This window comes from Anguilla anguilla, chromosome 3 (assembly GCF_013347855.1).
Source record: "Anguilla anguilla isolate fAngAng1 chromosome 3, fAngAng1.pri, whole genome shotgun sequence".
Taxonomy (NCBI): Eukaryota; Metazoa; Chordata; class Actinopteri; order Anguilliformes; family Anguillidae; genus Anguilla; species Anguilla anguilla.
Window position 1 is genome coordinate 32,878,372 of NC_049203.1, and position 12,416 is coordinate 32,890,787.

The 12,416-nt window shown below is 41.2% G+C and overlaps 1 protein-coding gene across 6 annotated transcripts in view; it reads right to left on the reverse strand.

Moving 5' to 3' along the window:
• Positions 1-70: 70 nt before the first annotated feature.
• The window catches only part of ppp1r9ala (protein phosphatase 1 regulatory subunit 9A-like A), a 61,051-nt gene continuing 48,705 nt past the window's right edge, over positions 71-12,416 (reverse strand). The window contains exons 12-21 of one of the 6 annotated variants that reach the window (XM_035407629.1): positions 10,767-10,921; positions 10,276-10,582; positions 9,865-9,922; positions 9,448-9,519; positions 9,140-9,329; positions 7,416-7,460; positions 5,175-5,204; positions 4,234-4,350; positions 2,419-2,607; positions 71-1,760 (exon numbers count right to left, since the gene is read on the reverse strand). In XM_035407629.1, the coding sequence (XP_035263520.1) occupies positions 1,602-1,760; positions 2,419-2,607; positions 4,234-4,350; positions 5,175-5,204; positions 7,416-7,460; positions 9,140-9,329; positions 9,448-9,519; positions 9,865-9,922; positions 10,276-10,582; positions 10,767-10,921 (1,322 nt within the window). In that variant the 3' untranslated portion in view covers positions 71-1,601. The remainder of the gene's footprint in view (positions 1,761-2,418; positions 2,608-4,233; positions 4,351-5,174; positions 5,205-7,415; positions 7,461-9,139; positions 9,330-9,447; positions 9,520-9,864; positions 9,923-10,275; positions 10,583-10,766; positions 10,922-12,416) is intronic. The other 5 variants (XM_035407630.1, XM_035407634.1, XM_035407631.1 and 2 more) reach the window with 5 other exon arrangements.

The window sequence follows — 12,416 nt, forward strand, 5'->3', positions numbered from 1 at the left end:
CTGACGTGTAATAAAAACACATGCATTTCAGTTGTAAGGCAAGAACTGAAGTTAACACACGTGAACATGCCACAGTATAAGAAAAGGGAGTTTATTTGTGATGCATATACATTATGTACCATAGGGTAGAATTAGCAGCCTAGCTCTTCTTGTGGATACTGCAGGAGCGGAACTGTTGCAGAATCCCTTCCTCTAATGATTCGATTTTAAAAGTTGATGTCCAGTACTTAAATCTGATCGAACAAAGAAGAATCCATTCACATAGCCATTCAAGGAAAGTGTCAGTGATCAGTCTTTCTGTGAAGCACACCTAAAGATTATGTACTAATAATGAAGGATGGTAGGACATGACAACCCAATTGAGAGCAGGTGCTCTGGAGTCACCAAGAATGGCAGCCTGGGCACCCATTAAACCAGTTATCCGGTTGCTACCCATCCTGTTGTCCTTTCCCTTGCACATAAAAACAAACATCCTGTAAACATTGCTTTCTTTTGGAAAAGTGGTCCCGTACTACTGCCTATTCTACTTAGTAGAAAACATACACCTAAACGCTGAACTTTCCTTAAGTCGTGAAAATTAATTTTTAAAAACAAGTTATGCAGTTAATAGGCATATGTATAAAACCTTTTATTTATACATTTAAAACCATGTCACCCTTTTGTAGCTTTCAAAGGCAATATAGTGCTTTTATCTCAATAACTGTACAAAAGTTCCTGTAAGAAAAGATCTGTACATAGCTACAGGTTATGTTCGTGCAAGAAAAACTATATAAAACACATTAAAAAGTAATAGTTGTTCCATCCTGAAATTGCAGAGGACAGCATTTGCACAATTCTCTTGTGTTTCTGGAAATCCATTAACAATGAGGTATTGCTTTTTCCAATTGTATAGTGGGGTGAAGTAAAGCGGTCAACCTAAATCACTGAAATTGCAGGACAACACACAAAGTATGTGTTGACATGTGCAAGTACAATCAACTTTGAGATTCCCTTCAAAATTGAACTAACTTTGAAAATGAAAGATTATAGTTATGGGTTTTGCTTTTAGGATAAATGCAGTCTGTGGAAGAGCGGTACATTCGACAATTCATTAGTTATGCAGCTCCATTGTCAAGCTTAATGCCACTGACCTGTCTAACCCACTCCCTTCCCCACAGTAAGCTTGTCAGTATGCATATGTCCATCTTTGGAGCTGTGGAACATGCTACACTGAAAAGTATTTCAGTGGCGGAACAATTGTAGAAGGGGCTACTTCCTGAAATATAATAAGGGTAGGAGTGGGTGAATGTCATTAGATAGGCAATAACTACTGCATCCAAGTTCAGGTTGGCAGTGATGTGATCACATGGTAGTGTGAAGCTAAATTCATTGAAAGGTGTTAAAATTAATTTGTTTTCTGATTTAAAGCACTCACAATTAGATCCATTAATCAATATCGTAAGTGTATTAACAAATAAAAACGTTCTGGGAGGTACTTATTGCTGCACGCTGTCAGTTGGCCAGCAGTGGCAAATGAGTACGTGTGGAATGGTAAAGTGAGCGGAAGTGACAGAACCTCCTGCCAGGCGGGCGCGATTCAGAAAGGCTGAGGGCGGCAGAGCTCAGCAGCTAGAGTCTATGCTGACCGGCAGCTTCCCACTGCGTCTGGCCTCTTTCTCCTTTTTCTCACGCTGCTTCTCCAGCTTCTCCTGCGCCTTCCGCATCTCCTTCAGCTTCTTCTTGATGGTGGCACGGTCGCTCTGGCTCAGAACGCCTAGTGCCTGAGGGTAGAATGGTTCGGTCATTTATTTCAGGTTTGGTTACGCCACGTTTTCCGCCACCATTTTACTCAGAGCACGTCCTCGCTGCATCTGTTTTGTCCCTTTCAAACCCATTGGTGAACTTGGATCATAATATGAATAGGTTATGAATTACATATACACATTTTGCCCATTAGGTGGCAAACAAGCCTATAGAAAAACTGCAGCCGGAGCTTTGAAAGTATATACATTAAACACACATCCCTGAAAGATTGTGTATGGCAAGTTTTTGTTTTTAAATTTTACTTCCATTTTAAAAGACAAGTTTATAAATAAAACCACAAAACAAAAGAAGACCTATTTTAACTTCAGTTCTGGTTAGATATTTCTGTAAATAACTTGTAGATGGACAGTAGTTTATGTCAGAAGAGACAAGGATGTACTTCACAAACAAGTAATGTTATAAGTTCCATTGTCAGGGCAACATTGCAGTCTACATTTTCATACAATTTTATGCATATTTGTGCAGAACTGAATAAAACCACAATAATTCTTATTAAATTGCTACCTTTTTAACAAATAACACTGAAAATGGTCATTTCTGACAGCAGTGTCTGCAGGGATACTCTAAAAATCACTGCTGTCCTAGCTCTAGTGGGGAATGGGAAAGATTTTCTACCTTGAGCTTGTCACTGTCCAGATGCATGAGCTGCTGGCCGTCCACACCCTTGACTGTGAACACTGCTGTGTATTGGTCCATGTTCATGCCCATCAACCAATGACAGACCTGCTGAGTTGTCCATTCAGACACTGGGCGGTTCTGCCACTGGTATTCCTTGTTTGTGGGGGCAGGGTCGTCGTCCAGGGTCTTAAGAGACAGAAACACACATGCATGCGCACACAGTCATGTTAAGTCATCAAACTCAGCACTGGGTCACTCCTACAGTGTCAAAAAGTTCACTATATAAATATAACTAGTCTATTCTACGGACCAAGAAATTGCATTTTCCATTGTATTTTCACTGGTCGATTTTCCATTTGTGATGCATACAAGAAAAATATGGTGCAACAGACAGGCAATGTTTGGTCCTGTATCCTGAAATAACAAGTTATCATAAAATAGTTATGTGAAACTGCATTTTAGACATCAGCAGGCACTCGTATCCAGAGAAGCTTGAACAGATTCTACTTTTCTATTAAAACATACAATTCACTTACAGATCTGAATATTTTTCAGAAGCAATTCAGGTTGAGTACCTCCAGTGCCCGACCCAGGACCTGAATCTGTAACTTCTGACTTAGAAGCTCAGTTCACCCAACCACTAAAGGGGGAGTGGGTCGGGGACGGCCCACACCTTTATGACCTGCTAAAATAGGCTATGAAGGTCAAGAAGTCTAGTCAATGTTAACCTGCAGCTTCAATAATATATGTGGCTCCTGGTCCATTCAGTGGGACCTGGTTATGCCTTAATCCCAAAGTCATGCTAAACAGGATTATACAGATATTCCATACTGTAACATAAGAAGCTAATCTGAACTTCATCAAACCCAAAACACCAGCAAATAGTGTATGAACGGTGTCTGAAGGCATGAACTAAAAGCATAGGATTAGATATTCACGAGTAATGTCTAAGCCATATAAGACTGAAACAAATCCTCAAGCACTAAATTATAGATCAGAGCCACATAAAAACCAAAACCTGCCAGCTGTAAATGGCTTTACATACACTGCATTTACTAATCTTCTTAATCTGCCTATTTAACAAGCACCATGTTATGATGCACTCTGCAGATCTGCAGCCCAAAGGATGAACGTCACTGAAAAAAAGTACACCACTCCGGAATAATGCAGCATTGGTGGGCGGGGGCCGAGTGAAACACATTAATCAGAGCAGGTTAAAAATCTGGAACATGCAGAGAAATGAGGTCGTTGCAGTGAGAAAGAGCGCTCCGCTTCCCCTTTAACTGCTACCTGGGGCTACACCTTTTCCTGACTCTTACACAATCTGCCACGTAAAGGCTGGGCTTTCGCAAATGCACTCTGGGTGAGTCAGTGGACTGTTCCCCTCCTGCAAAGTCAATAAAACACCCTCTAGACATTTGCAGACATGACAAAGAAGCAATGAGAGACAGACTTACATAGAATATAGAATATTGCAGGACAGAACAGAGTTCTGCATCAGTATAAAATGGCAGTCACAGTGGCTGGTGAACCAGCAGAAGATGCCTCCTCTGAACAGGGGGGCTGATTATTAACCAGAGCCTAAAGTTACTCAGACCTATGGGCTTACACTCCACAGATAAACCTAAACTAAACTCATAAATTCCCTGTCCTCTTCCATTCCATGTCTAAAAGCTGCCATCACAGGTCGCTCAAAGTGCATGTTCAAGGTGCTTTGGTGCCAGGTGCACAGCAGTCTGGGGATTGCTTTGTTTAATGGCCAGACACACTAGACGACGTGACACATATTGGTAGTGCTGATTGGCCACTCACCTCATTGGAAGAGAAGGTTAAAGTGTGCGAACGCCCAGACAGACTGGGCTCCGCTACTAGCCCTGTCAAGTCCGAACTGGGACTTCCAGGGTTTGAATCATCTATGACAGACAAACTCTGGAACAAGTGGAGACAAAGAACACATTAACTGGACAGGACACTTGGGTACACGCTAAAGCTACTCATGCAAAGTTTCTAGGCTCTACAGACTGGTATCTGGGGTGGAGACAATACAGAAATGCAAGTAATGCTAAGGAACGACTTAACTGTCCATTTTTGCAAAAAATAATTTAAAAATGTATATCATAGGCATGAAATGCACTTTTTAAAATGACATGAACAGAACAGATTGTATTTTAATTTTATTCTATTACTGCTAATATAAAATATAAAATGCAATTTACACAACAGCCTTGAAATGGGATTTTGTTTAAAGCTCAAATGCAATGATCTGTCTGTAATTGCTGTACTGAAATGTATTATTGAAAAGGTGATGCAGTGCCATTTCATTTATAGTGACTACCCCAAACACCAAACTGTGTGTGATAGAGTCCTGCATCAGGTGGGAAATGTGACACACACTATCTTTCCTGGCCATATAGCACTGAATGAAATACATTTCTTAAATTAAATTAATTTCCAGAAGCAAACAGTTGATTTATTTTAGCTAGTGTCCCTGTTATCGAGATCATTTTATTCACTGCATTCAATCTACTTAAAAAACGTCAGATGCCTTAATTGTTGCAGAAACCTCAATCACTATTAAAATACAAACTCTAAGAGGCAGAGATATAGTGTAATTGCCCTTATAATTAATGGTATTAGGGTAGGCCTTTGGTGCTTTTTTATGTGGGTTGGACGGATTGTGGGCATGGTTTCTTTTTTGAGGACAGTTCAGTCTAACATAAGGTGAGGGTTGTGGATGGGGGGAAAAAATCAACCCATTGCAGAACTCCACCATGTAACTGGCTCTATGGACAGAAAAAGAAAACACCAACATCCATCTAAATCATATGCACAACACAGCTATATTTGGTAATTCTTCATAAAAGCTCCCACTGACTAACCTCATCCTTTGTGATTTTTAACAAACATCCCCACAACGCATCTGCCTTTGGGAAAAGTGGTTAGAAATGGAAACTGAACACGAATTACTTCCATACGTCTCGTAAAAGCTCTCTTGTACTATATAAATACATATACAGGGATTTTCACATTCTCGCAGGCAATGCAGAACATTAAGTCATTTGCAGGAAATGACAGGCTATAATATATGTAAAGAACATGACAAATCAAAATCCAACCTTTTTTTTTTTTTTTTTTTACCTTTTAGACACCTGAAGGAATGCACTTTTACCTTTACTGGTAAATTTCCTGAATAAATGATAGTTTTATAAATTCTAAACTGATATCTAAATATTTTCAAAATAACAAATCGGCATAGTAGGGCTCAGGGTCCAGGAAAAATCGACCATGACTGCCTCCATCAAAAAGCTCTGTGCATCTATTCATCTCCCATTGGCAGGCGTGAGGGAATGCTTGGTGAAATACCAAAGGCTGAGGATGTGAGCAGCAGCACCGCAGACTGGCAGCACGCAGAGCAGCGCTGCGAATGGGACAGTGCTGCATGTGTGAGCACTAACCGCTATTAGCAGTGGAAAGCCTGCCATCAGCTGTGCTCAGCAAGTTAAAAGCAAATGGTGAAATGAACCCACACAAGAAAACAGAGCCAGCTGGACATTTTCTTTCTAATAATTGCATTCTGCAAATAAAGAGCACATCTACAGAAACACTCAACTTATAGCCTGTAATTACACACACACACACCACACGAAGTGCTAAAGGCCATGGACTCACAGAAATCGGACTGTGTTCTACTCTTGCAATGTGCCTGAGGACTTAAACAATTGAGCCATGGCTTGCAATGACACTTTGCACTAATAAACTTAATTTAACTGAATGAATGTTGCAAATGCAGTTCTTGAGAGGTAGTGTTTTTGAGTGATCGATGTCATGCTCTAATGCATAGGTTCAAACACGACTGAACCACAATAACTTCCAGAGGAGTGCTGAAATGTAAAAGACAAAAGGCCTATGATAACTATAGCAAGTATTCATTTCAAAACTGCACTGGTCAACAAAAAAATCCCTGTCCCAAAACGACTATGGCAAAATCAAGCAAGTGCTCCATTCAACCATTTGCCACCTGCTTTAGAAGGGGAGAGGAAATTCATCTTTCACTGAATCTATATTTAGAAAGACAGCCTCAAGACAAGACCAGGTAACAAGATGAGCAAACCATTACTGAAAGTGTGTGAAACTTTCAGCCAGAAGAAGCATAAACTTGATTATACAAAACTAAAATGTATAACTTTATTACGATTATATTATTGCATAAAATTAACTTTCGTTTGACCAAGTACACTGCATGACCAAAAGTACCTGGACACCTCCTGGTCTGGGGCTATTTTTATGTTTTGGGCTAGGCCCCTTATAGTTCAAGTGAAGGCTAATCTTAATGCTACATCATACAATGGCATTCTAGATGATTCTGTGCTTCCCCAACAGTTTGGGGAAGACCCTTTCCCGTTTCAGCATGACAATACCCCTGTGGGCGCACATCGAGGTCCATACAGAAATGTTTTTGTCAAGAACGGTATGGAAGAACTTGACTGGTCTTCACAGAGCCCTGACCTCAACCTTTGGGATCAATTGGAAAGCCAACTGTGAGCCAAGCCTAACCATCCAATCAGTGCCTGACCTCACTAATGCTGTTCTGGCTGAATGGAAGCAAATCCCAGCAACAGTGCTCCAACATCTGGCATAGAGCCTTCCCAGAAGAGTAGAGGTTGTTATAGCAGCAAAGGGTGGACAAACTCCATATTAATGCCCATAATTTTGGATGAGATGTTGGATGTCAGGTGTCCACATACTTTTGGCCATGTAATATACATATTGCTAATTTTTTATCAATAATTAAGCTTATGCAGCTTCACAATTTGTGTCATAGAGCACACAAAAGCAAACCACACACACACATACACACAAAAGAACAGTGCTCTTCTGGTTAGTAGTTAGAGTGACTAACTATTGCTAGATGGCTATTGATTAGTTAAACAGCATGTATGATACCATCTAATTAAAAGGCTTGAGCAAGGCAGGAGAAAGGTTTTATACTGTACCACATCTAATGAGCGACTGAATAAGGAAGACCAGGAAAGGTTTGTCTGTTTAAAAGAAGGACTGTTAGTGAGAAAATATACCCATGCATTTTAACTGGACCTCTGCCATTTGCAACCCATAGTGGTTCACACTGTGACTGTGGTCACTATGTGCTCAAGCCAAAATTGCACTTTAATGTACTGCAGAATTGCAGAGACCTTCTGTATATGGCACAGACAGTGTAAACATGTCCAGAGGCACCGCAAGAGCTCCGTCACCTTGTCTATAGGATGCCTGGTGAAAAGGATATTTAAGAAGGTATGTTTAATGTCGATAATTCTCCATTAGCAATTGAAGACTGTGAATCCTGCTCTGCTCTCCTAAATGACAGGCTTTGCATGCTTCCAGAAGCTCTTGATTTATGTTCTGAAACCTGGTTCCTACTGCACATTTTGTCAATGTGACAAAGAGATAACTATTTAGTAATTGGAAGACAAGGAATCACTTTGTTTCTCTGGCGTATATCGAAATACTGGCCAGGAAGGATTGAATAAGGACCAGACCACCCCTCAACAATGTACTACAGTATAAAACTGTGCATTATTCAGCAAGGCCTGTGTTATCAATACTTTCATTGTGACAATGGTAATGATAACCCTCTCATATTCAAATCCGGAACTATGATGTTCCTGTAAGCACCTACTTATTATACTGAAAGTGAATTTGTAGTTACAGTATATCTGGAATGGTGTCACTGATTATTCACACCCTTCTTCCTTGCACAGTACACAAGGGGAAACGGCTTATTCTTTCACACACACGTGCATGCATGCACACACGCATGCACACACACACACACACACACACACTCACAAACACACACACCATCCCTGACACATTTTATTACATTCTAAAGCTCTGGCAGTCCACCCTTATTCATTGCCCCTGGTTTTCTTTGAATGAACAAGGCACAGACTCAAGAAATTCAAAGCAGATAAAAGTGGTCTGATATTAAAGAGTAATTATACTGTAAATTCAATTTTTTAAGCAGTAAACATGTTTATACGCCCACTTTATAATGAAACATTTTAATTTATGCTGTTATTTAAACATTTCTGAAATAATATCATTTTGCAGAAAAAACTTGCAAGAAACCATCTTGGTACTATCCTCTAAACATTTGAATTTTTCTGCATTCCACTTATGCCCCAATAATGATATCAGAGTACGTATGGAGGGCTATTGGAGGTACTACTACATCAGACAAATACTTTTTACCACAACAGAACACTGCTGGCACCTGACTGGTTAGACTGCAGTCTTTGGTTTTGGCCCAATGTTTTCAAACTGAACAACATATCGGCCTGTTCATAAACTCTCATATTCCACCTAAACAGTCCACTAAAATATGTTTCTGAAAGCATTGGAGGTGAGAAATAGGCCATGTAATTGCTGAATAACATATTTGATTCATATTTGATCTGCAAGGCCTAGTTTGAGTGTAATTCAAGTTTCATGAGCCAGGTGCAGCTGCACTGTATGAATCCATTTGCATAGAGAATATTTTATGCAACTGAGATGGACAGACCTACTCCACCCACCCCAGGAAGCATTTTTCAAAATGCATAACAGGCTTTAACAGTGAGTACAATAACTCTTTAAAGCCACAGGCCAGCTACCAAATCCAGTGAAAAGGATGGGTTGGATTGGACGAACTCCAGAAGGAAAGTGTGGCTCTACTCACCTTGTGCCTCCTGTCCTGGCTCTGCTCACTGCTGGCTTCAGCCGCTGTGTAGGGCAGGCTGCTGCTCGAGGACGATGGCTCCTTGTCCCTGTCCCCAAACCAGGAGAAGGGCATGCAGGTAGGGATGGATGACACAGATTCTGAGGGTGAAAGGTTCCCGCCGGACTCCTCCAGCAAGTCTGCGGACCCCCTGAGGGATAAGAAAGCTGAATTCGCCAACTGGCCGCTGAACCACAGTCCCTTCGCTGAGCTCCAGGAGGCCCCCTTGGCAATACAAGTTCTGTTTTGACATTACCACACAAGTTTACCTGCTGTCCAGGGAACCCCTGAAAGCCTCTTTGTCATGCTTCTTCCCTTTGCCACCAGACTTCCGAAGACCACTGTTGAAATGTAATGGTTTTGAAGTCATTGATTTATTAATTTGCTACCAATTATTAACCTTCATTGCTTTATTAAAGTCAAATGAAAACTCATCTCTCATTTATGGTGAAGGCTGGAAACAAAGTGGGTGAGGAATGCAAAGGACTGCCTCCAATCAACCAAGACAAATCTCTACTCATGTCATGTGATCTTTTAACAGACATGGTGAATTAAGAACTTGGTTTAATGTCTCACCCAAGAAACCCTGTTGCTACAGTAGAGAGTTAAAGCTACAACAGAGGGTCAGCTGTCAAGCAGTATATACATCAACAAATCAAACACGTCCACAGATCTATGTGACCTACCCAAAGTCAGGGAATCTTCTTTTTGGTTTTCCTGTCGATGAACTGTCATTTGCTTCATCTACAATGGAAATTAGTTGTGATTACTTTTCAGGGCAGCTCAATTTACCATGTTCTGTTGTACTGTGAGGTATGAGGCCAGACATTACCTTTTTTGTGAAAGAAGCAATCTTGTTTCTAAGAAATACAAATAATCTTTCTTGAATTTATTTTGAATTACTTAAATTGCACCCTTTGTCATTGGCACTGAGGTAAAAGCAGGCACAAAAATTATTTTGTTAGACATAACTCAAAGAACAGCAAGAAACTGAATATTTATTCAGGCTCATGAATTTCTGGTCTGCAAGGCATTAGAGGGTGTGATAAAGACCTTCAATGAAGACACTGCTTGTTGAGAAGAATCTTGGAACTGACCTTTGGCCTCCTTGCCCTTGCCCTTGGACTCTCTCTTCTTGACGTTTCGCAGGAAGCCCGAGGGAGAGTGAGGGGAGGGTGCGTCTTTGGGTGGTGACAGGGCGGGGCTGGAGCTGCTACCCGCCAACAGGGAGGGAGAGGCCAAGACCTCAGGCCTGCCCTTGGCCTGACGGCCCGCCGTCTCAGGGCCTTCGCTGTTACACTCGACCCCGGGTCCCATTATGGGCACTGGCAGGGCCAGGCTCTCCTGAATGGATCTCCTCCGCACTGGAGGCTCTGAGTCAGGGACCCCATCATCCTCATTCTGCTGGAAAGATAGCAAGACTGAGAAAGGATACCCCTGGCCAATGATCAGACAACCTCACATGCAGGCAAAGAAGGGTCAATACAGCAGACAGCAATGATTTTTATGGTTCCACTTGAGGCAAAAGCACACCTTCACTCAGCTCCATCAAGGTGTGCACAAACAAGAGGCTGAGTTCCACACATACCATCACTTCGCTGGGCAATGCCGCCCCAAATGTGTCCTTCGGCCTGCTGCGGGATGGCGGCTGGCGCTTGGCCTTCTGGGCGAGCTGCCCCTTTGCGCGGTGTGCACTGGTGTCCAGACGCTCCGTCTCAGGGACTGCATCTCCCCAGTCTGGATCTGCAGAGAAGCCAAACGGCACCTCATTACTGTTGCTCAGTCAGTCAGCTTCACAACAGCATAAATTAGGAGTCTTCATTCTACCTGTCCACATCCAATGATCTCAATTAGAGCAAAGATACTAAGGTTGTGCATTATACTGGTACTAAAAATCTTAATCTACTAAACCAGCATTTAGCAAAATTCAATAGTGTTACATCCCCAGCCTCTGCTTGCCTGGGTAGTGCAGGTGGAGGTAATACCTAATTGCTTGATTGCCTCCACCTGCCTGTGGCCCAATATAAGCCTTGCAGTATGAGGCTGGGGGAGATCTTCTTTGGGGCTTCTTTTGTGTGGTTTTTAGATAGTTTGTGGTTTTTGTGGAGAGAGATCTTCGTTGGGGCTTCTTGTGTGTGGTTTGTGCTTTGTGGTATTTGTGTGGAGATCTTTTGTTTTGTGAACTTTGGGTTTTCGTTTGTTGTAGTTATTTTGTACTAATAAATCACTTTCTGGATTGTTTTTGGTGCATTTGGACTTTGTTTGTTGCGGCCCTTTGAGCCAGCCGTAACAGATAGTTCAGAAAAACCCGCCTGACATTGCTTTCTATTGCAACAAAATGATTGGCATCCAATGGAAAATAAATACTGTGCCTTTAAGTATTGAAAGGATCATTGACACACTGGGCGTGCCTAGTGGCCTGTGAATGTGTATGTCTGTGTGGAGCTGTGAATGAGACAGCTGACTGTGTAGCTCTGTATCCTCACAGAGGAAGAGAAGTTAGCTAGATATAAAGGCAGCAGTAGATCAGACTGACCATACCCAACTTGTTGAAAAGTTAAGCCCCAGAAGGGGTTAATATAAGTGGTATGCAAGTACACATGCACAGAAAAAGGCATAAAAATTTTATTGTATCTATTTTTAGGTACGTGTCTAATTTTAGGTATGCTTTTCGTTATGACATAAAATTACCATGCATCTTTTTGCCATACATGTGTACTTGTGTACCGCTTATGCCAACCCCATAACAGTTCTTTGTCTACAAAGCCAATGATAAAAGCAAACCTGACAATTTTATTACAGCACCTGTTTGCAAAAAATGATGTACGATAACAGAGATGCATGACTAGGGTAGATTAAGATATTTTGATGTCTCATCTTAACTTTATTTCTGATTTTGTGTGTTAGATATTTTGTTTAATATTTCTGAAAAGATATGTTCAATTTACATTTTATGAGAAATCTTTCATTATCACTGATTTACTGTGGTATCAATTTGGTCATCAAGGTAACAATCTTGGTATCAGTATCAAAGTAAAAATTTTGGTATTGGAGCAAACCTACAGCATACGCACATCAAAGATAACTTTGTTAATAGTTAATGGTTATTGCCCCAAAAATAAATTGAGATGTTTACCATGCAAGTGGTTGACATTTTGACCACATGGGTCAAAATTAACCCTGGTTGCTGTTCAAACGGGTCAATTTAAAACTTGCACCCTAAAGCTGCATTGACATG